The sequence below is a fragment of the Miniopterus schreibersii genome (assembly GCF_964146895.1).
Source record: "Miniopterus schreibersii genome assembly, chromosome: 20".
Classification (NCBI taxonomy): Eukaryota; Metazoa; Chordata; class Mammalia; order Chiroptera; family Miniopteridae; genus Miniopterus; species Miniopterus schreibersii.
The window spans coordinates 24,701,663-24,725,397 of record NC_138122.1 but is presented as its reverse complement, the minus strand read 5'-3'; the positions used below and the strand labels follow the sequence as shown (position 1 = coordinate 24,725,397).

The 23,735-nt window shown below is 54.3% G+C and overlaps 2 protein-coding genes across 3 annotated transcripts in view; one reads left to right on the top strand and one right to left on the bottom strand.

Annotated features, from left to right (window-relative positions):
- CUX2 (cut like homeobox 2) overlaps nucleotides 1-11,469 on the top strand; it is a 163,170-nt gene extending 151,701 nt beyond the window's left edge. For both annotated transcript variants that reach the window (XM_081122603.1, XM_081122602.1), the window contains 6 exons: nucleotides 270-1,072; nucleotides 1,823-1,982; nucleotides 3,314-3,583; nucleotides 3,719-3,907; nucleotides 4,919-5,192; nucleotides 8,491-11,469. In XM_081122603.1, coding sequence (XP_080978729.1) covers nucleotides 270-1,072; nucleotides 1,823-1,982; nucleotides 3,314-3,583; nucleotides 3,719-3,907; nucleotides 4,919-5,192; nucleotides 8,491-9,292 — 2,498 coding nt within the window. In that variant the 3' untranslated portion in view covers nucleotides 9,293-11,469. The remainder of the gene's footprint in view (nucleotides 1-269; nucleotides 1,073-1,822; nucleotides 1,983-3,313; nucleotides 3,584-3,718; nucleotides 3,908-4,918; nucleotides 5,193-8,490) is intronic.
- A 5,268-nt stretch (nucleotides 11,470-16,737) lies between these two features.
- PHETA1 (PH domain containing endocytic trafficking adaptor 1) lies at nucleotides 16,738-23,685 on the bottom strand. The gene is made up of 3 exons (XM_081122520.1): nucleotides 23,516-23,685; nucleotides 20,857-21,000; nucleotides 16,738-19,194 (listed from the first exon to the last, which is right to left on the bottom strand). Exon 3 carries the CDS (start codon nucleotides 19,158-19,160, stop codon nucleotides 18,504-18,506), a length of 657 nt encoding a protein of 218 aa, XP_080978646.1. The 5' UTR covers nucleotides 19,161-19,194; nucleotides 20,857-21,000; nucleotides 23,516-23,685; the 3' UTR covers nucleotides 16,738-18,503.
- Nucleotides 23,686-23,735: the final 50 nt, after the last annotated feature.

The window sequence follows — 23,735 nt, the reverse complement described above, 5'->3', positions numbered from 1 at the left end:
CCTATGATCAAGGAGGTCAAGGTTCGATTCCTGGTCAGGGCACATGCCTGGGTTATGGGCTCGATCCCCAGTAGGTGGCATATAGGAGGCAGCCAATCTATGGCTCTCTCTCATCATTGATGTTTCTATCTCTCTCCTCTCTTTTCCGTCCTCTCTCTGAAATCAATAGATAAAATATTTTTTTTAATAAAATAAGTAAATAAATACTGATGCTGTGACAACTTTGTTCTGACGATGGGCCTCTGGCCACTGTGTCATGCACCCCACAGGTGAGCCCAAGAACTCCACAGCCCCATTGAGCATCACCAATGGCACAGCCTCTTCCAACACCTCAGAAGATGCCATCAAAAACATTCTGGAGCAGGCACGCCGGGAGATGCAAGCACAGCAGCAGGCTCTACTGGAGATGGAGGCAGGCCCCAGGGGCCGCTCGGTGCCTCCTTCCCCCCCAGAGCGGCCCTCGCTGGCAGCCGTGAGCCAGAACTGTGCCCCGACATACGTCAAGCAGGAGGACAGCAGTGTTGGCAGTGGCGGTGGTGGGGGCGGCGGGGGAACCAGCAGCAGTGCCACACAGACATCCCTTACTGTCCTGTCTCCCGCCGCCTTCGTGCAGAGCATTATCCGGAAAGTCAAATCAGAGATCGGCGATGCTGGCTACTTCGATCAGCACTGGGCCTCAGACCGCGGCCTGCTCAGCCGCCCCTACACCTCCGTGTCGCCCTCACTCTCCTCCTCCTCCTCCAGCTACTCTGGCCAGCCCAACGGACGGGCCTGGCCCCGTGGGGATGAGGCCCCCACGGTCCCTGAGGACGAAGTCGCCGGGGGTGAGGACGAGCCCCCTAGGTTGGGCGAACTCAAGGCTGAGGGGATCATCCCTGAGTCAGGCAGTGGTGGGCGGCTGGCCTACTACCCAGCATATGTGCCCCGCACACTGAAGCCCACCGTGCCACCCTTGACCCCAGAGCAGTACGAGCTCTATATGTACCGTGAGGTGGACACGCTGGAGCTGACACGCCAGGTCAAGGAGAAGCTAGCCAAGAACGGAATCTGCCAGAGGATCTTTGGGGAGAAGGTGAAGATGGGGGCGGGAGGGTCAGAGAGGGCAGGAGGCTCAAGGGACCCTGGGAGAGGACTACCTGAGGGTCAGCCTCCAGTGCCCATGGTCTGGAAATAAGCAAGAACAGGACAAAACCAGGATTCGAACCCAAGTCCTTGTGACCCCAAAAGCTCATATTTCTCTATCTAGCTGCCCCTGGGCCCTGTGGGAAGGGGGGCCATGGGCACAGCTGGTGCTCACTTCTGCAGCTGTTAAAGCAGGAGACACTTCCACCTGGTTGGGAATACCCACCGAGCCCTCCTCCAGGACCCTACATCTCTCTGATGGCCCAGCCACTAAAGGGGTTAAGGTCCAGCTCAGCCAGGGGTCTGCTGATTGGTTGGTCCCCCTCCAGTACCAGTAGTTAAGGAGTTTTTTAACATCACCTTTGCCCATAGCAGAGGAGCAGGCAAACAGACAAGCCCAGAGGAGGGAGAAGTGACCTAAGTGGGAGATACAGGAAGGCTTCCTGGAGGAGGGGGCACTTGAGGGGTCTTAACAGCTAGGTAGGAATTTTACATGTAGGGAAATCGGGAAGGGCACTGCAGGTGAGGGTACAGCACAGGCACTCAGCAGGCACTGGGAAATGAAGAACAAGTGAGGCAGCCCTAACCTCTCAGGGAACAGAGTGAACAGTGGTCCCTAGGGTCTTGGAGGGAGAGGGGAGGTGATGTCCTGTGTCCCCGGGGCCTGCTGACCCACCCTTCCTGCCCCATCCATCCCTAGGTGTTGGGCCTGTCACAGGGCAGTGTAAGCGACATGCTGTCCCGGCCAAAGCCCTGGAGCAAGCTGACACAGAAGGGGCGGGAGCCCTTCATCCGCATGCAGCTGTGGCTCTCAGACCAGCTCGGCCACGCCATCGGCCAGCAGCCCAGCGCCTCCCAGGGTGAGTGCCCACAGGGTTCTTTTGAGGGTTGCTGCCAGCCCCCGGAACTGCAGAGAGCCCTCACTCTTCCACTCTGCGATGGCACATGCATCTGCTTTACTGCCCACATCTACCCCTCTCTCTGGCCCCACTGTCCCGGCCACCATTATCACTCCCCTGGAAGACTGCAGCATGCTCCTAGCTGGTGTCCCTGCTCCCCTTGCATCCTTCCTTCAGTCAGAGGGTGCATCTATCACTGGTTTTAAACTTCCAGGTGGTGCCAGAGGAAATAGTTTGCATTTGGAGCCCCACCCTCTGATTCTGTCGGAGTCACTGATTAACGTCTTTTTCCTGAGGATCCAGCATGCAGCCTCAGAATCCTTAGCACAGGGCTTTGAGCAGCTGTAATGACATAGGTATTTTGGGGGCAGGTGGCACATAGAATCCTCAAGACCTCAGACATGGGCTGCCAGCCACATGGGACTCTGATGCACTACTCAAAATTTGGAGGCTTCACTTTACACCTTTCACGGTAATCAGGGGTCCCAGCCAAAATTTATTCACTCAACAAATGACCCACCGCCTCCTGCCTTCTAGGAAATCATAGTCAGTGGATGAGAAGACACTGTTGGGTGTAAGCAAACCTGAGCTCTAGTCCTAATGCTGCCACTACTCATTGTGTGACCTGGGCGCATATTTTTTTAATCTCACTGAACCTCAGTTTCCTTACCTGCCTCCTAGACATGTTTTTGGTGACTAGAGATCATGGGGGTAAAACATGTAGCAATACACTGGGCATGTGGTAAGCGCTCAGTAAAAGGAAGCTTTGTTGTTACTGTCCTCATCATCGATGTTGCTTTCATCTGGTAAGGGAGACATCTGGCACAAGCAAGAAGTTATAGTGAAGCAGTTATTTTATAGACTGTCTCGGTCCAGCTTTGTCTGGTGCTTCCTCATGATCAGATTCAGGCCGAGCACTTTTAGCAGGAATATCACGGATGCGATGCTGTGTCCTCCGTGCATCATATCGGGAGGCTCCCATTGTTGATTTGGCCCATGATTGGTGCTATTATCTGATCGCTTGGTTGTGGTGATACCTGCTGGGTATCTCTACTACAAAGTTACTATTTTTCCTTTGTAACTAATAAGTATTTTGTGGGAGATACTTTGCGACTATGTAAACTTTCATCTGCTAGTTTTCCCACCCAAGATGGTCCTGCCTGAGCTGTTACCATGGTAGTTGCAAAATGGATTGTTGTGGACTCTTGGCTCTAACAGACAAGACTGCTGAAACCTTGTGTGGCTATGCCAGGTTGCAGTAACCACCTTCTCTTTCTCTCTCTGGCCCACAGCCAGTCCCACCGAACCAAGGTCCTCACCATCCCCACCCCCTAGCCCCCCGGAGCCCGAGAAAAGTTCCCAGGAGCCCCTGAGCCTGGCATTGGAGAGTAGCAAGGAGAACCAGCAGCCAGAGGGACGCTCCAGCTCCTCGCTGAGTGGGAAGACGTGCTCAGGCAGCCAGGCCACCGGGGGTATCCAGGAGATTGTTGCCATGTCCCCTGAGCTGGACACCTACTCCATCACCAAGAGGGTCAAAGAGGTTCTCACAGACAATAACCTAGGTACGGGGTAGTGTGGGTTCCCCTGTGTCTGAGTTAGTGGAGACATCCTGGGTTCTCCCCTCTGCCTCTCTGGTTTCCTGAGAGCTCCTCTGCCAGGCCTGGGGTGAGTGACAGGCGGCCTCATCCCGTCCCCAGGGCAGCGGCTGTTTGGAGAGAGCATCCTGGGCCTGACGCAGGGCTCTGTGTCCGACCTGCTGTCCCGGCCCAAACCCTGGCACAAGCTCAGCCTGAAGGGGCGGGAGCCCTTTGTGCGCATGCAGCTGTGGCTCAGTGACCCCCACAATGTGGAGAAGCTGAGGGACATGAAGAAACTGGAGAAGAAAGGTGAGCTCTGGGTCCTCTGGGCTGGCCTCGGGTTTTCCCACGGGAACCATACCTGGTTGTAACCCAAGTAAACCCAGGGCCTTAATGGTCCACCCTCAGCCTGGTGCGGGACTGCAAGAAATAGGAATCCCACAGAAAGAATATCATTGAAAGCAATGAAAATATTTACTACTTCTGCCATGAAAATTTCTGTCCCCCGTCTCTCATTTCCTCCCACACCCATAGCGTCTGTAGTCTTTACCAACCCTACTGCACATTCCGCAAAACACTCCCTCTCTGATCCGCGGCGCCGCCCCCCCTCCAAGTCCTCCGCACCAGCTCCCTAATGTATAATATATGGATAGATCCCCAGTGCCAGTTTCCCAGATTCTGCACAACAAAGCACGAACTGGCCTGGCCAACAAGGTTCCTGGGGTAGGGGTGGGGGGCAAGGAGATTGCAGATTCTTACATTGTCCAATATTTTATCCCTGAAAACGCCTACTGTGTGCCCGCCCAATCTTATGCTGGGCATAAGGGTTTCCTGGACCTTAAAAAGCTCAGGGTCCGGTTGGGAAATGAGGTACAAGTAGTTGAAAAGTTGTCGTCCAGGGCAGTTCATGAGACAAGAGAGCCCAAGGTCAGTGAGGGCCATGTGGCCCAGGGCCACAGCTGGGCCGTTGGCCAGACAACTTTGACATTGAGAACTTGGCCTGCCACTTCCTGGCTGTGTGACCTTTTTATCAGGTTACTTCCGCTCTCAGTGCACCTCCTTCTGCTTCATCTGAAATGAAGAGTTGGTAGCATTTACCACAGGGATCGCTGTGAGGGTCACATGAGACCCTTACCTCCTCCGTTCTGAAGTGGGCTTCCCTCCCATTTTGATGATTTGAGATTGAGATGCATTTACTGGGTTCCCTGCCCCTGCTGCCCCTGCTGCCCCTGCTGCCCCTGGGGGGTTGGGAGGGGCTATTGATGACCCTTGGTCAGGCCCCTCTCAGCCCTCCCTCCCTCCCTCCCCTCCTGGTCCCAGCCTACTTGAAGCGCAGGTACGGCCTCATCAGCACCGGCTCAGACAGCGAGTCTCCAGCCACGTGCTCCGAGTGCCCCAGCCCCTGCCTGCAGCCCCAGGACCTGAGCCTCCTGCAGATCAAGAAGCCCCGCGTGGTGCTGGCACCCGAGGAGAAGGAGGCCCTGAGGAAGGCCTACCAGCTGGAGCCCTACCCCTCCCAGCAGACCATTGAGCTCCTCTCCTTCCAGCTCAACCTCAAGACTAACACCGTCATCAATTGGTTCCACAACTACAGGTGGGATGACTGGGGAGGACCTGCTGGGGGGTGGGCAGGGTCTCTGCCAGACCGCCTTCCCCACCCTAGGGCCTGGAGGGAGCCCAGCATTGATGGCCTCTGGGAGATGGAGAAACCAAATTGCAGGGCTGTTTAGATTTAGAATGTAGGCAAACCTGGATGTAAACCCCAGCTTCACCATTTCCAGCTATGAGACCCTGAGCAAGTCATTTCACCTCCTTGAGTCTCAGTCTTCTAACCTGTAAAATGGGACCATGATGGGACCTACTTCACAGAGTTGTCCTGAGGATGCAATGGGCTAACATATTTACATCAAATACCTGGCACATTAGTACTCAGTGGCTGTTGACTGTTGTCACTATCTTCATTACGACTTCCCCAGCTTGCTCTGTGTCTGCCCGTATGAGGGACAGGGAATGGTGTTCGGGGAACAGGCCTGAGCCTCATGTTGGAGCCCTGATTGGGGGTTTGGCCTCTCCCACTCCCTAGACCAGAGGAAAGCCCTCTGGCAGCCCCCTGGGGAGCGGGTGCTTCCTGTTTCTATGGCTACCTCTTCCCACTCCCCAAGCCCCTGACCTGCCGTGGGCTGGGCTTTCTGGGAGTTTGTTGGGGTGTTGACTGTATCTGGCAGGTCCGAGGAGACTGCAGAGGGGCTTCCTGAGGTTGGCTGAGAGCCCTGTAAAGAAGGCTTGATGGGATTTAAGGGATCATCTCTGAGTGCCGCCCCCCTAAGTTTCCTGAACAGGAAATGTCTGGTGTCCATGCAGTGCCAGAGAGGAGAGCCTGTCTGTGTGTTCCAGGGGCTGGGAGAAGGTCTTGATCTCCAAGGGAGATGAGGAATGAGGAGCCTGGAAGGGTGGAACACTTGCCGTCTCTCTCCACAGCCCAGGCATGGGCATCACACAGGCCCGAGTTCAAGTTCCGCCTTGGCTGCGTGTCTTGGGCAAGTCCCTGTTTTACACGTGAGGAACCTGGTCCCAACAGTGCTGTATAGGGGTCAAATGGGTCCTTGGGACGCCAACTCTCTACAGGGCCACTGGCTGTCTGGCTCACACCCAGAGCCTGCCAGCATCTAACGAAATAGGTGCTTAAAGCCACACATCCTCCCTCCCTCCCTGGGGAAATAGGGACGTCCCACCCCTTTTGCTCCCCTCAGGAACTGAGCACTCCGTTATTATCCACAATATTCATTCAACAAATACTTGCCAAGTGTGTACAATAAGCCAGGGCCTGGAGAAACAGGGTTCAAGGCCAACATCCCTGCCCTTAGGGAACTTAAAATCATGGGCTAGATAATCTTACCACAACCTAATGAAGGCTGTAAACAGAAAAGAATAGGGGCTGAGGGAAGGGGATTCTACCTCCTGTGAAGACTACGAAGATGGGGCTTTGAGCTTGGTTTGGAAGGATGAGTAGGGGTTTGCACCAAAGAGCAAAGAGAATGGACTCTCTTTCAAAGAGTTTTAGCTACAGAAAGTACAGTATTTCATTTGGTAAATGTTTTTTGAGCACCTGCTGTGTGCCAGGCACTGAAGAGAACAAGACTAAGTTCTTACCCTTAGCATCTCTGAGCTACCATCAGGATAGGTCACTACTAAACATGCACTCATAGTAACACATCATTACAAACTTCAGTAAGGTCTGAGAAAGGTAAACAGGATGTTTTGAGAAAAAGTTACCAGGGTGACCCTGCTACGGATTTGAGAGTTGGGAATTACAAAGACTAATTTATACTATAGTATGCTTCATATTTATATCTGATCTATAGTTTGGAAGTTCTCATGATGGAGCTTCAGGCATTGAGTCATCCTAAACCTCCCTCAAATCCCACCTTACTGAAAACCACTAGGGTGGGGACTGAGGGAAATGACAGAGCCCCTGTAAAGTGGACAAGGCCACCTTTGTAGAGGGACTGGAGACTGAGAGAGGGACGTGAATTAGATGATCCCTCATAGTCCCTCTTAAGTCCAGGTTCCTGGAATGGGGCCCTATCCCCCAACTGGGCAGGGAGCCAGGGAGGCAGGGGAGTATAGCCAGACTTCTTGGTTCGAAGTCCAACTGTACTACTTTTTGGCTCTGTGATCATGGCAATTCCCTGTGCCTCTGAGCCTTGTCTCATTTATCGATGGGAGTGATAATTATAATACCCCCCTCACAAGGTTATTATGAAAAATAAATGAAATAATCTGCAAAAAGTAGTTGGCCCGGTGCCCAGCACATATAAGCACCCATTATTATGATATTTATAATAATTACAACAGTTAGTATTACATATCAATAACATGTACTGTATTACTAATATAAATGGGCAGAAGCTACAGCGTCAGAGAAGCTGAGGAAGCCCCGTTGCTTGATGACCTTGGATGAGCCATCTGACCTCTCTGGATCTCATTTGCTATTAGGAAAATAATTAATGGGCTTAGACTCATCCCTAGCCTTTCCTTTCTAAAACTTGACATATGAGGCTAACTTTCCCTTACAAAGCAAGGAGACTGTTGAAGAAAAAATGGGTTCTGGACTAGAATTCAGGGTACCCAGATTCTGGTCCCAGCTCTGCCTTTGTGTGCCATGGTGATCTGGAATTACTCTCTGTGCCTCAGTTTCCCCTTCTGGGCTGACATCTAAGAGTCCCTTCAGGAAAGAAGCAGGGAGTTGTTGCCACAGACTAGATCTGGGTTTTGCTTTGAGAAGTGCTCCAATAGAAATATAAGGCAAGCCACATACGTCATAAAACTTTCTAGTCACCACATTTTTTTAAAAAATAAACATAAAATTAATTGTAGTATATTTTGTTTAGTCCAATATATACAAATATAACCATTTCAACATTTAATCAATATAAAAACTTTATTAATGAGATCTTTTACCTTTTTTTTTTGTATTAAGCTTTCAAAATCTTATCCTTACATCACATCTCAATTCTGACTAGCCACAGTTCAAGTGCTTAAGAGCTACATGTGGCCAGTGGCCTCTGTACTGGACGGTGCAGATCTAGATCATGGGCTTTGGAATCCAGCAGTCCTGAATTTAAGTACTGGCTCTGCCACTTACTGGCTGTATGACCTGGGCAGTTCACTCAACATCTCTGAGCCTTGTTTTCTCCTCTGTGAAATGGGGATAATAATAGCACCCACCTTGCAGGGTTGTGGATAGGGCTTAAAGATGTTGCATGTGAAGGAGCTTAGTGCCTAGTGAGCCCTGAGGGAAGTAGGTGGGGTCACAATGCCCTTCTTGTGGAGTGAGTCCAAGGTTATCCAGTTCCCCTCCTTCCCCTTACTTACCATCATCTCTGCCCCAGGTCCCGGATGCGCCGGGAGATGTTGGTGGAGGGGACCCAAGATGAACCAGATCTTGACCCCAGTGGGGGTCCTGGCATTCTACCACCAGGCCACTCCCATTCAGACCCCACTCCGCAGAGCCCCAACTCTGAGGCTGAGGACCAGAAGCCTACCGTGAAGGAACTGGAGCTTCAGGAGGGCCCTGAGGAGAGCATCACACCCCTGACCACCCAGGACAAAGCCCTGGTGAGGATTAAGCAGGAACAGACTGAGGACAATGCTGAGGAAGGAGCGGACAGCCAGCTCCAGGACTCAGGGGAGCCGGACAAAGGCCAAGGTTCTCCCAAAGAGATGCATCCGGACCCTCCGGGTAATGATGGACTCCCAAAAGTGGCCCCAGGGCCTCTTCTTCCAAATGGGACCACCCCAGACTGCCTCTCGATACAGCCTCCGCAGGAGAGCAGGGGTGGAGAACGGCTACACCCGGACCCCCTAAGTTTTAAGTCAGCCTCAGAGTCCTCGCGCTGCAGCCTGGAGATGTCACTGAACTCACCCTCGGCTGCCTCCTCACCAGGCCTCATGATGTCTGTGTCACCTGTCCCCTCCTCTTCAGCTCCCATCTCCCCATCCCCACCCGGTGCCCTCCCTGCCAAAGTGCCGAGTGCCAGCCCCACTACCGACACGGCTGGGGCCTTGCACCCCAGCACCAAGGTGAACCCCAACTTGCAGCGGCGGCACGAGAAGATGGCCAATCTGAACAGCATCATCTACCGGCTAGAGAGGGCTGCCAATCGGGAGGAGGCTTTGGAGTGGGAGTTCTGAGGGTGAGAGCAAGCGGCATACCCAGTGGTCGCCCTCACGCTCTCACTCCTCCCGGACAGGGCAGGGTACAGAGGGAGGAACTCAACCACCAAGATCTGGACAGCAGTGTTATGCTGTTTACGTTTTTTGTTGTAATCCTAGTTCTATAAGTTGTGAGCAAGCAGGTGGGGCAGATGCCACTGCCTCCTCTTCTTGGCACCCCACCCACCCCAGGGAGCACCCTCCTCTCCACCCTGGCCTCTCTGCAGGAGACAGAAGCAAAGTGGCGCCACGTTTTCACCTGGAAACTCCATACTCTTTTAGAAAAATGAATAAATATTTATAGACCTCTTTTAGATATTTTAATAAAGGATCCTTTGGAATTTATTCCCAGCCGATGCTGTTTTGATATTACAGAGTTATAAAATCAGGATGCTGTCACAACTGTTGCGAAGAATACACTGAAGTTGTGTCATTTTTGCCACTAGATGAGATTAAAAGAAGACAATTGTTCAAAGCCATCACAAAACACTATAAGACTGACCAAAACTTGGATAACCTTTGAACCGCGACTTTTTTCAACATCTGTCTATGAGACACAGTGCATTGCTCCTGCCCTCCCAGAAACCGTGCTGGAAAGAGAAAAGTCCAAAAGACTCTAAACTAAAACTTCCATGCCGTTGAGGATGTGTTTCGTCCTGGTGGTCTGCTTTGCAACCCTGATAACACAGAGTGTCCCATGCCATTGTAAATGTTGTAGAGATGTGGGCCGTGGCCACGTGACCTTTCTGAGACTTAACACGGTACAGAACGAACTGCCTACATTCCCTCTAGCCAGAAACCTGTGCGCTGAGGAGGTTGGGTGTCTAGCTCCCGGTACATCCACTTCAGACAGGATGTGTTTCTGGATCCTTTGGAAAGCCAGGCATGGGGGCAGGTGATTGGAGGGTGGTGCTTGAGCCAGAGTGACCCCATTCCCAACCTGAGTCATGGCCACAGCACAGGAAGTCTCCCCACTGGTGGCCACCAACTTCCCCTTTTTGCGTTTGAAGAAAACAGTGTTGGTCACCCCACAAGCACCCAACGCCAAAAAGTAGATTCATCACACCAGAGACCCCTGCTCCCCTTCTCAACATCTCAAGTGGACCCCGGTGCTGCTCTGGAAGGTGTCTGCAACTCCCAAGTCCACGTAGAACAAAGGAGAAGATTCAGTTTGCCTCAGCACGACCACCATAGCCCAGGCTCCCAGTCCACCCTCCTGCCTTCCAGCACATGACCTTTGGAGAGCAAAGACTCAACCCCCCAACTCAGAGAAGCCTTCCCTCCAACATCTTCATGGCTTCCAGGGGGAGAGTCCCCAGTCTGGATGGAACAGCCACCATATTGATTGTTGAGTAGCCCTCCTGTTTTTATTTCTTACCCTCTTTCAAACTCTGTGCGAAGGCTGAGTTGGTTGCCTCCCCGCTGAATCCAGAATGATGATGGGAAGGTGGCTGTGATCAGAGCCAGTTTGTTGCTGGGGAGAGGTGTCTGGCAGGGGTCTCAAGGGTCCCACAAGCATTTTTGAAACCAGGCCAGTGAAACACGATGACCAGAGGGGGACAGTTGAGGGCCGTTCCAGAAATCTCAACTCTCATGCACCCAGCCCAGGCTGCAGTCTCCACGCCAATCAACCCTGCAGGAAAGTCTCCTTTTCCATCCACCCAGGCTATGCATTGAAGAGTTTTCCACTGTATACATTTTTATCCAGATGAAGGTATTTTTATATGTTGACAATAGAAAACAGTGACCGATTTTCAGAGTTATCAAATCTGGAACAGACAAAACATCTCCTTTTAGTCACCACCGTCCTGTCTCAATTAAGACACCCTGGGGGACACACCACTTTTCACTGTTGAAACCCACACACCGTTGACACCCGGGCCTACAGCAGACCACGATCCTCAGAAAACAAAACCTGGCTTCTGTGTGACGGGATTTGATTAAGCACTTAGTATGGTCTTTTGAACATGGAAATCCTGTTATACTTAATGCTAGTGGACCCATGAACAGCTTTGTCAGGGTCACGTCCTATAACGGTAAAAGCAAAACAAAAACCCACAAAACCGTTTCTATGAGAGATTGATGAACTTTGTTTAAAATTTAAAAAAAAGAACACGTTCTGTAAATGCGTCGCTCAATACAGAATTGTATAATAATGTCTGGGTGTCCTGCTTGCTTTGTTCTGGAGTTGGGGGGTACAAGTTGGGGGTCAGATCTGGTCCTTAGAGGTGCTTTACAAAATGCTGTTTTTAAAAACCGTTTTTCAAATTAGTTTGCTGCCATTAAAGTATGGGGGAATGTCATATAAAAATCGCAATTGCTCGCTTCCCTGGAAAACCGTTAAGATCTGGCCACACTGGACCCGCCTTCCAATGTGACAACAGCCAGCTGAGGAGTGGCTGCCCCCTTTGGACAGGACACATGCCTGTGATTTGCCTCGGTGCTCAGCTGTGCCACCTGTCCCAGTCCTGTGGATATCTTGGTGGGCAGTTGTGCTGGGGGCTGAAGCAAAGGAAGATGGAAGAATTGGAATCCATGTTTCCACTCAGCAGGGTGGAAGCAGGTTAGACTCTGGGGCCTGGAACCTAGGAGCCAAAATCATGCCCTGCCCCCCAGTTAGTGGCCACAGGTCACAGCCCTAAGACCAGATATTTTACAGGCCGTGCCCACCTCAGTGGAGTGTGAGTAGCAGGCACCCCCAGTCTCCTGAGATCAACACAGCATCTCTCCTTTCCCAGCTAGGACCTCAGTTTCCCCATCTGTAAAGTATGAGTGTCGTAGCAGCCGGCTCAGAAAGTCTTTATGAGGAGTAATCGTGTGTGAGACACAGAAAACAGCGCGTGGTTCATAAGGGCCCGGCATTATTACCGCGAGTGGGGATGGGGTTCTCTCCACCCATGAGGATGAGTCTCTCTGTGCATCAAGCTACAGGAGGTTTGCCTTTTCCTAACCAGTGATGTCAGGAGAGTCCCCGAAGTGGCATTAAACATTACTCACCCATGAGCCAAGGCCACATGGCATCCCAAGACAGACCTTTCCTCTTTGTCTGGAAACCTTCTGATTGCCCCAGTTTTTCCACACATTCTCACAGTGGGAATTAATGACTAATTACCTCCCCCTTGGTGAGGCTAACTAATTGCTCCAAACCCAGCAGATCAGCCCCCTGGGCTGCCTGAGTACCCCATCCAGCTGGGAGGGTAGCGGCAGTTACGGGCATCTCAGGTGGTCCCAGCCTCTAGGCAGGGCGGGAGGGAAGAAGAGTGGGAGAGCTCGGTGTGAAGCCGGAACACCCGGCTCAACCCCAGCTCCGCCTGTTGGAGCCACGTGATCTTGAAACTGCTCTGTGCCTCAGTTTTCCCAGCTGTAAGATGGGGGGGGTGATAGTAACGGCGCCTTCCTTTTAGGTGGTTGTTAACAATTCCAATGAAGTAAAGCCAGGGGCTGGCCTTTTGGACCCTTGCTTCACAGCTTAGGAGAAGGTCGGGAGTCAGAAATGCCCAGGTTGTGGCCCCATGGTGTAGGTGGGGGCAGGAGTTGGGGGGCACGCATCTCACGCACAAGCTACCTAAGAACCCGTGGAAGCAGGTGCCCCTGGGCTGAGAACTAAAGCTCCAACCTGGGCCATCGGCTTTGGTGTTGACATTGTGTCTTCAGCTGCTGCCCGTCTGCAGTGGGAAATGTAGCAAAAACACAGCCATGTGGGATTCTGAACGAGGGACCATGGGAGAGCAGGGAGTGGGGATACTGGCCAGTTCTAGAACTGGAGGATTTGCCTCCATGACTGTCAAAGGGGTGCTGGCTGTGGGCCGGGCATCTCTGTTCCCTGTGAGTGGGCCTCTCCTCAGGGCTGCTCGAGTGTCCGCACAATGTGGCAGCTAAGAGTGAGCGAGGCGGAGGCTGCAGTGTCTTCTGTGACCTAGAGCTGGAAGCCCACTGGCGTCTCCACAGTATCCTTGCCACAGGCCACACGGGCTGCGTGGTTCAGTGTGGGAGGGGAATACACACAGGCGTGGACACCAGAAGTCAGGGATCACCCGAGGGCATCTCAGAAGCTGTTACTACACTGCCTGATAAGTTTCTTTGAAGATTAAATGAGTTTTTCTCAATCTGTGGTCCTAACACCCCTTGTTTCCTACTCAAAATGCATCTTCCTAGGCCCTGCCCCAACCTACTGACCCAGAATTCCTGGAGCCAGGGCCCAGGGATCTGCATTGCTAAGAAGTATCTGATGACTAGATAGCATAGGTCTCAGTAAGTGGGAGGCCGTTCTAATTCGGCCCCACTGGATGTGCGAGGCCTTGGGAAGGATGCTGGCGAAACGAGAGAATGGGAGTAGGACCGAATATTTACTGAGCATCTTGCGTAGCCAGGAACTGTTGCGTTGAAAGAAACTGCTATCCACTTAGTGATATGAGAACCGTTTACTGGGGGGAGCCAGGGGAAACCTGGAGAAATCCAAAAGCAAGATGTTCAGCCAGGCTCTGGGGCTCTGCAACAGCCCTGATCTGTTCATTCTCTCCCTAAGGCTGTGTCAGACCTAACTTAATCACACACACACACACCCCGCAGTTCAAAATTCCCAGGACCCTGATTGCTCAGCTTGCGTCTCAGGCCGAGTCCTGCCCAAGCAGCTTTAGACAGGGAGGAAAGGATCACTTGACCTGAGGGACAGAGGACGCAGTGATTGACGTCTCTGTGCCGGGCACTGTGCCAGGTCCTGCAGGGCACGCGGGAAGCAGACGTAGTTCCTGCTCTCCAGGAGTGCAGTCTAGAGGCCTGGGTGCACTACCTGGGATATCTCAGCCCACAAGTAGAGGAGCAATGACAACAGTGCCGCTGGACAGTAAAGAGGGCAGTGGCAGTGACCCCAATGCCCAAGTGCTTCCAGAGCTGCGCCTGGTGAGAGCACCCACAGCCACGGCCCCAAGGATGGGCAGACCTGAGAGAGCCTGACCCCCTAAGACAAAACCAGTTCATGGGCCCACCTTTTTTTATTATTATTATTTATTTATATTGATTTTAGACAGAGAGAAACATGGATTTGTTGTCCCACTTACTTATGCATTCATTAGTTGATTCTTGTATGTGTCCTCACCAGGGCATTGAACCCACAACCTTGGCGTATGGGGACAATGCTCTAACCAACTGAGCTACCTGGCCAGGGCCATGGGCCATGGGCCCACCTTTTAAAAAAGTCTGCCTCAGAAAATGCAAAATCTGAAGCTGGGCTTAAGCAGTTTATTATTTTACTGCCTTGGAAGTTTCATTTTGGATGCCGCAGTTTTAGAAACTGGGGCGAGTAGCAGGGCCTTTTTGTATAACAAAGTTTACGTTAGGTGACGTAAGGTGACCTGGGGAGGGGTTGGGGGAGTGGACAGTTGGCACCAGGTCCAGCCACAGAGTAGGGACAAACAGGCCGTTTAGGAACATAAAAAGTGCAGGGCCGAAAGTAAGCACGGGGAGTGCGTTTCCAATGTTTGTTCACTCTTTGGAAACAGGAGAGAGGGAGGGCTTCCAGGGAAGTGTTGAGAGGCAGTGGCCCCTTTGCTGTTCCAGGGAATCCTGCTCTAGCCTCATCTTCACCCCCCTGAGCCGACAATGGCCCTGAAGTTGGTCAATAGCCATGCTCCTTAGAGGGAGCCACTACAGTCACTCAAGCTTATCCATTAGGAAGCCACTGGCTACAAAAAAAAAGCGTCCCTTAAAGCTTTAAACAAGGTCATTTATGACCTCAGATTACAAGCTATCCAGAGGTGGGATTGATTCAGAAGTTCAAGGATATTTTCAGGTGTGTGCTAAACTCAGCAGGGGACACTTTCCTTAGAGTGTCCTATTTCATGATCACAAGATAGCTGCCACAGCTCCAGGCATCAGACATAACTTCACCCCCAGAAAACAATGACCAGCTCTTCACTGTGTCTCTTTTTAGAAGCAAGAAGCCGCTTTCACTAACATCACATTGGCCAAAATTGGGTTGCAGAGCCATGGTTGAGCAGCTGAAGTTACAACTGATTGGATTTGACTAATCTTTTAGGGTGGATGCATGTTGGGCAGCCGGCATATATCCTCTGGCCTGATTGCCCCTCTTGAGGCTCTCATCCCTGGCCCCAAATGGCTCTCAGAATCTTCCTTCTGAACACATATATCCCTCAGGCTGTTTAGGCGAAAACCGTTTTCTCTACTTTGTCATGCTCCTGGGATGTCGTAGTCCTTAGACACGTGCCCTGAACACATCCCCTAGGTCAAGAGGGAACACTGACATATTAGCAGGGGGATGTACAACACCTAGATATTGGCCAACTTGTCCTCGCCCCCCCTCCCCCCCCTCCCAATTTCAGTTGAATTCATGGGAACATTCCGACCCTGAGAAGCCCAGTAGGTGACTCTCCCTCTTGGAGCTAGCTGTCTCCCCTCTGTTTCCCCCATTCTGTGCCCTGCGGTGGCTGTGGTCACAAGAGCCACAGGCAGGGCTCTGACTCAGCCTGTGTGGGGTGCCACTTCCCCAGCCCGTCTGTCAGCTGTGGTCCCAGGAGAGGTGGAAGGAATTACTCAGCATGCCCTGGATGTTCACAAGTGGCTCGATTCCCTGACCTTAATATTTTTCGTTTTTTGTTCTTGAGCATGTTCTGCAGACTGAGGGCTGTAGATTGCTGGTTCTCAGCCACGTTTTCCTGAGTGTGCATGATTTTTCCAGGTTGACAAGGAAGACGTGTGACCCAAGCTCTGAACCCATAGTAGGAGGACCCAGGGCCTAGTCCATCATGCTAGGTGAACTTGGGCCAGCCCCTTCCCATCTGTGGACTCCCTGTTAGCCCAGCAAATAGTCAGTGAGTCTGGGATAGCAGACAGCATGGGAACCCCCACCACCCACCCTGGATTACAGCAGACATTACTGAAATTGCAGGGTCTTTCCCTCGAAGTCACTGGTGCCAGAATCCTAACTGCAGGCCCCCAGGCAGCCCCAGGAACTGATTGATCAATAAGAGCCAGGTTTTGACTCTTATACTTGCCATCCTTGATGTCCCTCCTGACAGTCAGAACTTCAGCCCACAGTGGACTTCTCGCCCTCACCTTTCCCTCTGCCTCTACCCCCTCTGAGAAGAACTCTGCGGCTCCATCTCCCCTCAGCTCTGCAAGGCTCTGCCCTTCCCCCACAGGCTGCCAGAGGCCATGGCCCTGCTCTGACTTCTCAGCTCTGTGAACTTGGAGGATTTCTTAGCCTCTGTGAGCCTGTTTCCTCACCTGTAAAACGGGGCCAGTACCTGCCATAAGGGGTTGTGAGAATGTGTCTGGCAGAGCATCAGCCACAGGGGGCACTCGGCGCACACAGGTCATTTGTGCCATAGCACCTGTTCTGGGCTCTGCCAGGCAAACCAATCCAGGATTTCGATGGGGAAAAAAATGACACAACGAGCCATTACTTGACAAACTTTTATTTTAGCTTTTACACCCCCCCCTTCCCAGGCTGCCTGACATCTTTCCCCCCGCCCAACTCTAGAGGCAGCCTGACCCCACCTTGTGCTTTTGGGGGTGGGGAGTGGAGTGGGGGTTAATTCCCATTGGCCCCCCAGGGAGACCAGGGAACTGTACCTTTAGAGCTTGTAAACCTGCACCAGGCAGGACTGGGGCCAACACCTCATCCCACCAGCTGGGTCTGGCCCAGACACGGGCTCCGGGCAGCTCCTAACACCCCTGGAGACCCAGAGCCTATGAACAAGAGCCACCACCCACACCCCCAACGCTCAGGACTTGGGAAAAAGGGGGACAGGAAACGTACCGAGGCCCCAGAGGTACCTGCCACAGATCAGGGCTGGCCTGGAGAAGGCAAAGAACTGAGTGAGATTCTTGAGATGCCTTTGTGTTCAGCCAAGACTCCTGGCCCTGGCCCTGGGGCGGGCCAACTGTCCTCTCTCATCCCTACCCAGCCAAGCTGAGGGCCAGGCACCCTGTCCCTTCCCACCAGCCAACAAGAAACAGAAGTAGTGAAAATGCTAAGTGTTGTTGCTAAAAAGAAACACCACCTACGTATTAAAAATTAAATTAAACGGAATCCCCAGTCAACTGAGCCAGCAGTGAGCTGGTGATGGCAGACAGACAGCCCCCTCCTCCCCGAGCCAGCCCAGGTTCTTCCCCCCCCCACCAGCCCAGGTCTCTAAAGACAGCAGGAAGGGGCCTCGTGGGCCAAGTCTGTCTATCATCAAGAGGGACCCTCTGAAGAATAAAGGTTGGGGAGAGGTGTCCTCAGGGGGTCCCCAGTGTGGGGCACTGAGGACTTGTAAACATGGTCCAGCTTGAGGGCCCAGGAGTATCCCAGCCCCCAGAGTGTCTCTCCGGATGAAGAACGGCCACTGTGGTGCCGAGGAGAGTGAAACAGCAGCCAGCCTCCCCATCGGAATATTGGGGGTGGAGGGAGGCTGGGCTGTGATGGAGGAGGGGGTTTCAGAAGCCAAGCACAGCTTCGCAACTGCGTCTTTGCCCCTGCCAGATCAGCACCCAGGCCCCTTCCGGGCGGTGAGTCAGCTCGGGCCACCCTCCCTAGTGAAACCTGCCGGAAAGTCAGCTCAGGCCACGGCTGCCCAGCCAGACTAGACCAGGTCAGATGAGCTCCCGAGAGGCCTCGTCCCAGGACGGGGGTGGAAGAGCTGGCTCTGGGAGAGGAGACTGAGGATGTGGCTAAGGACCATCGGGAGACAGAGGGAGAGCCACCACATGAACACAGGCACGGCCTCGGCGGGCCAGCAGCCCTCGGGACCAGGCAAGCTCGCCATACCGGTTCCGCATTAACCTGCTGGCACCTTCTGCACCTGCTGCTTCTGGAAGCAGGCAGGCGGCCTGGAGCCAAGCCAGCTTCTCTGGAGCAAAAGGAGGTCAGACCTAGGCGTGGCGTGTGGTGTGGCACACCCGAACCTTCTCTCTGTCCATGCCAAGGTCCTGTCAGGGACCAAGGCTAACTGGGCATTTGCCTGGTGATCCTCACCAGGTCCCAGTCAGGGACCTGATGCCAGCAGCAGGCCTTTGCTGGTTGATTTGGCTGGGCCTGGGGCTAAAGTTCCTTCAAAACCAGCCCTCGGGCTTCCTGAGGCTCAGCCAGGCCCAGGAGTCTCCTTTGAATGAGGCACAATGGCCTCTTCTGAGTCCTAAAGCACCCCTTAGGACTCAAGTCCCTCCAGAACCAGGACTCCCGGTGACCTCAGGGCTGGGCCCGGCTCCGGAGCCACTGGCTCCTCAGGGCCCTGACCTCCTGCCCGTACAATTCGTGCAGCTGGGCGAAGGTGGCTGAGTCCAGAGGCCCGTTGGGCGCCGAGGCCCGCCGGCGGGGTGGCAGTGGCGGGGGCTCTGGGCCAGGCCGGGCGCCCGTGGAGGTGGCGGGTGGCTCGGTGCTCCAGACCGCACAGCCGTTCTCCTTGGGCGGGAGGGCGCGGGGCCGGCGCGGCGGTGGTGGGCAGCCCCCTGCCTGCATGGCAGCCAGCTGCTGCTCCAGCTCGCGCACCACCAGTCGCAGGTAGTCGAAGCTGGCCCGAGACAGGGCCTTCACCCAGCCCTCCATGGCCGCCTGGCTCTCGGCAGCCAGCACGTAGGTGCGGGCCCGGGCCCCCGCGAAGCGCACGGCGAAGGCAAATTCCTCGGCGGCCTCCACGAGCTCCACGGTGCAGCCCTCCAGGATGATGACACCCACGGGCTCACGGCTGCCCGGGTCCTCGAAGTAGAAGAGCATGTTGCCACGCAGCACGAACCAGCGCCGGTGGTAGGCGGCGTGCCGCCCGCCCTTCTTGTACAGGAAGCCCGCGTTGTCCACCGGGGCGTCGCAGGTGGCGTAGAAGGCCAGGCTGCGCTCGTTCAGCTTCATGGCGGCGAGGACGGGCCTGCAGGGAGCTCAGGGCCTGTCCCACACCAGGTCAGCTGTCACTCACGTGGTCACCTCCACCAGATCACCCGGCGCCTCACCCTGACCTCCCAGCCACCCTCGGGCATCAGCGCCCCTGTTTCACAGATAAGGAAACTGAGGCTCAAAGAGCAGAAGAGACCTGCCCAAGCTCACACAGTCCTCAGGAGCAGAGCCAAGACTCACACCCAGCTTCGACTCAAACCCTGGCCCCAGAGCCAGACTCACAACAACCCTCCTGCATCCTACCGAAAATAATGGGGACTCCTACTGCATGCCAGGCATTTTATGTCCCTTAACTCATCTTGCAACAAACCTTAGTTGGCAAGGACCAGCCTGACCCCCATTTGACAGATGGGGAAACAAAGCAGAGAGTTAGTCACGCGCCCAAAGCCAGGAAGTAAGTTGGGCAGAGCTGAAATTCAAACCCAGGCCTCATTTCAGGCCCTGCTGTTTCCATCACCCCTGGGGCTCAGCTGGGCTGGGCTGACCTTCTGCAGTCCTTTCCGGGTCCCGGCTCTGATTCCCTAACTCAGCTTTGATTTGCCTATCTGGGAAATGACAGGAGCAGAACCTATTTCAGAGGGGTGCACGGCCTCAGCACTCATCAAGCATTTATTAAGCACCCACTGTGTGGGGTCAGGAAAGGCTGTACTGAGAAGGTGAGATTTGAGTAGAGACCTGAAGGAGGTGAGGGAGGGAGCCCCTGGGACAGTGCCAGGCAGAGCAGACAGCAAAGGCAAAGGCCCTAAAGTGGGAACTTGCTAGTGAGCTTGAGGAACAGCCAGGAGGCCACTGAGGCTGGAGCAGGAGGAGGAAGGGGAGAGGCGGTGGGTGCAGTCAGACAGGCAGAAAAGATTGTGGTGAAACAACCCAAAAGAAGGGCCAGAGCTTGGCCCACAGTTACGGGAGAGGGTGGGCAGACAGCATCGTGTACTCAAAATGGAAAAATCTAACTATGCACTTGGCTCAATGATTTTATCACCTTCCCCAAGGAGCACATGATGGGGCGACATTGGCTGGGTAGGACTTACTGGGAGGTGATAGACGCGTGGGCCCCTAATGTGACCACACCTGCCTCGGGTCTTCCCGGCCACTGTGAGGACCCACCTTGTGCTCCTTGCTTCACAGCCTTACTCTATATAGGACAGTAGCTACATTTTTCAAAAGACATGTGTGAAGTCCCTGGAATGTAGTCGGTACTCTATTAATGTTTATTCCTCAGCATGGGTGGTGCCTTACTCAGGGCCCAGAGGAGTAAGTATGGGTGGTAGCTTTCCTGAGAGCAGCTTAACCTCACCGGTGGGGGGGGGGCGGGGATTGCTCTCAACTGAATCCACCTCATCTCACCTGCCTAGGTAGTCAAGGATGGCTTCCTGGAAGAGGCACCACAAGCTGTGATTTTGTAGCTGAGGTCAGACTGTCCTGACTTGGCAGCCAGGCCAAGGTTAGAGGCCCGGAATGCTCAGAGTGTTTCATCCCTGCTCTGCCTCCCTGTACTGTGTGACTTCAGACACGGGCTGCCCTTCTCTGAGCCTCAGTTTCTTTCTTTGCAAAATTAGACTCATGCATTTTCCCCCACAGCCCAACAACTCCACATGGACCCCAGACCCGTTTCTCACAGGAACCACCCACCGTACTTGTCCTATTTCCCTCCTACCTCTCAGGCCACCGCTCGGCTCCCTGCCTTCTGCCCAGTCTGCTTTCAGCTTGCTCTTCTCTGGGTTCAAATGTCAGCTCTGTAGTGTCCAGGCTGTGTGACCTCAGGCAAGCTTTAAGCCTCTCTGGGCCTCTATTTCCACATCTATAAAACAGGATCATAAAAGCACCTAAGTCAGGGCTGTAGTGACAGTGACAGAGTGATTACACAGAAGGTGCTGAGCATGGTACCGGGCATGCAGTACATGCTCGGCAGTGGTCGCTACTGACCTTCTCGACTTCCCCAAATGCTCCCCGCAGCGCTCTGTCTCAGCAAATGGCCTTCGGCTTCTCCCCTCACCCCCACTCTGACCACTCATCAAGTGATCTCCCTCCTACCTCTTCCAAATCACTGGCCTAATCCCTACCCACTGCCACCTCCCCATTCTAGGCCCCCATCATCGCTCCCTGGACGGCTCCAGTAACCTCTTCATTGGCCTCCCTGCCTCCATGTTCTTCAGGGTAAGAGCCAAATTCCTTCCTAGGCCCCTCCCCTGGCCCCACTGAAATCCATTCCCCACAGAAAGATCCTGTTTAAAACTAAATCCAGCCTGGCTCAGTGGTTGAGCATTGACCTAGGATCTAGGAGATCAGGGTTCGATTCCCAGCCAGGTCCCATGCCACGGTTGCGGGCTCGATCCCCAGCAGGGGACGTGCAGGAGGCAGCCCATCAATGATTCTCTCATCATTGATGTTTCTCTCTCTCTCCCTCTCCCATCCTCTCTCTGAAATCAATAAAGATATTTTTTAAAATAATTTAAAAATAAACCTAAATCCAACCACACCCTTCCACCACTCCAAACCCTCCCATGACTCCCTACTTCTCTCAGATAAAATTCAGTCCTCACCAAGGCCTTCAAGTTCCCTTCCCCTACCCCTTTCTCCCTTAGCTTCAGCCACCGTGGACTCCCTGCTGTTCCTCAAACACATAAGGCCTATTCCCAGCTTAGGGCCTTTGCCCTGGCTGTTCCCTCTGCCTGGAATGCCCTTCCCAGATCTTCACATGGCCAACTCACCCTCCAGTTTCATCTTGACCATCACCTCCTCAGGGAAGCAGTCCCTGACCACCCCATACAAGAGACTTCCTCAGTCGCCCTCCTGTAGCCCAGCCTGAAATCACCTGTGTCATTTCTGCCTGCTCTCGGAGGGCAAGGTATTTTTGTCTGGATTCTAGTGCCTGCATGTAGTGGGTACTCAAATACCTGCAGGATGAGTCAAACCTTAAACCTCTCAACAGCGCCGTGAGAAGGTCTGTTCTCTATCCACATTAACAGATGTGGAAACTGAAACACAGAGAGGTTAATGACTTGCCCAAAGGTACAATGCTGTGCCCAGAATCCCACGCTCTAGGCAACTGGCTCCAAAAGGGACTTATCCTGGGGTCTCCCCACCCCATTAAGGCGAAAGAAAGAGCAAGTTCCCTCACACTCAGCAGCCCTCCTCCTCCCACTGCCAGGCGGGCCCAAGGTCACCAGTGACACAGGAACCTGCTCTGCCCGTGGTCCCTGCTTCCTCCAGCCCCTGGGGGGGAGGGGGCAGAAGTAGCAGGGGCACCATACTGGCTTATCTCCCCACACTCCAGTTGTTTCTAGGAAGTTCAGAGTCCACCGTAGGCACTGCTGCTGAATCAACAGCCCAGGGCGGGACAGAGAGCTGTAGGGGGCCGGCCCCTCCCTGGTCCCAAGTCCAAGTTCTCACTTGGACCAGTCCAGGCTGGAGGGTCTTGAGAAAGTCACTTCACTTTTCCAAGCCTCAGTTTCCTCATCTGTGAGATGGGCTGTGGAGAGGACTCAATGAGCTAAAATGAAGAAAGCCCTTTGGTCAACTACGGGAAAGGCACCAAAACTACGGCGGCTGTGAGCTGGAGTTTTCACAGCCCTGTCTATAAAATGATAGCATCAGCACCCATCCCTCCGGGAAGGGCTGAATAAATCCATCCTGATGAGCCATTCTGCAAAAACGCTTAGCAGGTAGCGAGCACCCAGGAAAGCTATCCAAGAGGCAAATGAGCTCAAGGTCTCCGGGGACAGAGCTGGCCCAGAATCCTGGCCTCTGGAGAAACCGAGGTGTGGCATTTAGGCAGGAAACCACACCACAGGTCCTGGGTGAATCCAGCTGCCACAAGGGTCCCCCAGCAGTGGGCGCGGTGGAGAGGGTGCGGCAAGTTACAGGCGTGAAAAACATGTGCCCTGGGAGCCCTGAAGCAGGCGCCAGGGGGGGACACAGGACCCCTGCCCCAGGCCATCCCAAAGGCTGGATCTCGGGGTCCGGCCCTGATCCCAGCCGCCCGCGGTCCCTCTGCGCGTCCTGTGCGCAGCGCTCTTGAGTCTCCAGAAGGGGAGCCAGAGCCCCAGGCGGGGGAGTCAACAGCAAAATGTGGGTGCCGGGGGGGGGGCTGGTCCCCAGAGCGCCCCCAGCAGCAGAGGTCCCTTAAGCGAGGGGTGGGGGTGGGGCGGGGGGGGTCCTCGGCCAAGTTCGCCCCGGGCAGCTGGGGTCCCCAATGGGAAAACTGGGGACGTGGCATCGCCAACAGGCAGATCCCCAGCCGGGGTTTCTCCAGCCGGCGGCGGGAGCGCCGGGCCCAGCGCCCCTCGCGGGTCCCCCCCCCAGGCGGGCCTTACCTCGCGGCGGCCTAGGGCGGCGGCGGCGGGACCGGAGGCGCGGGGCCGGGGGGCAGAGCGGCCATGGCCCGGGGCGCGCGCTCGGCGGCGGCGGGGCTTTGTCTCGGGGCCGCGGGGCCGGCGCAGCCGCGGGAGCGCCGGGCTCGGAGGGAAGGGGCGGGGACAGCCGGACGGTCGGCCACCCGCGGGCGCGCCCCTTTAGCCCCCGCGTCGGTCCCGC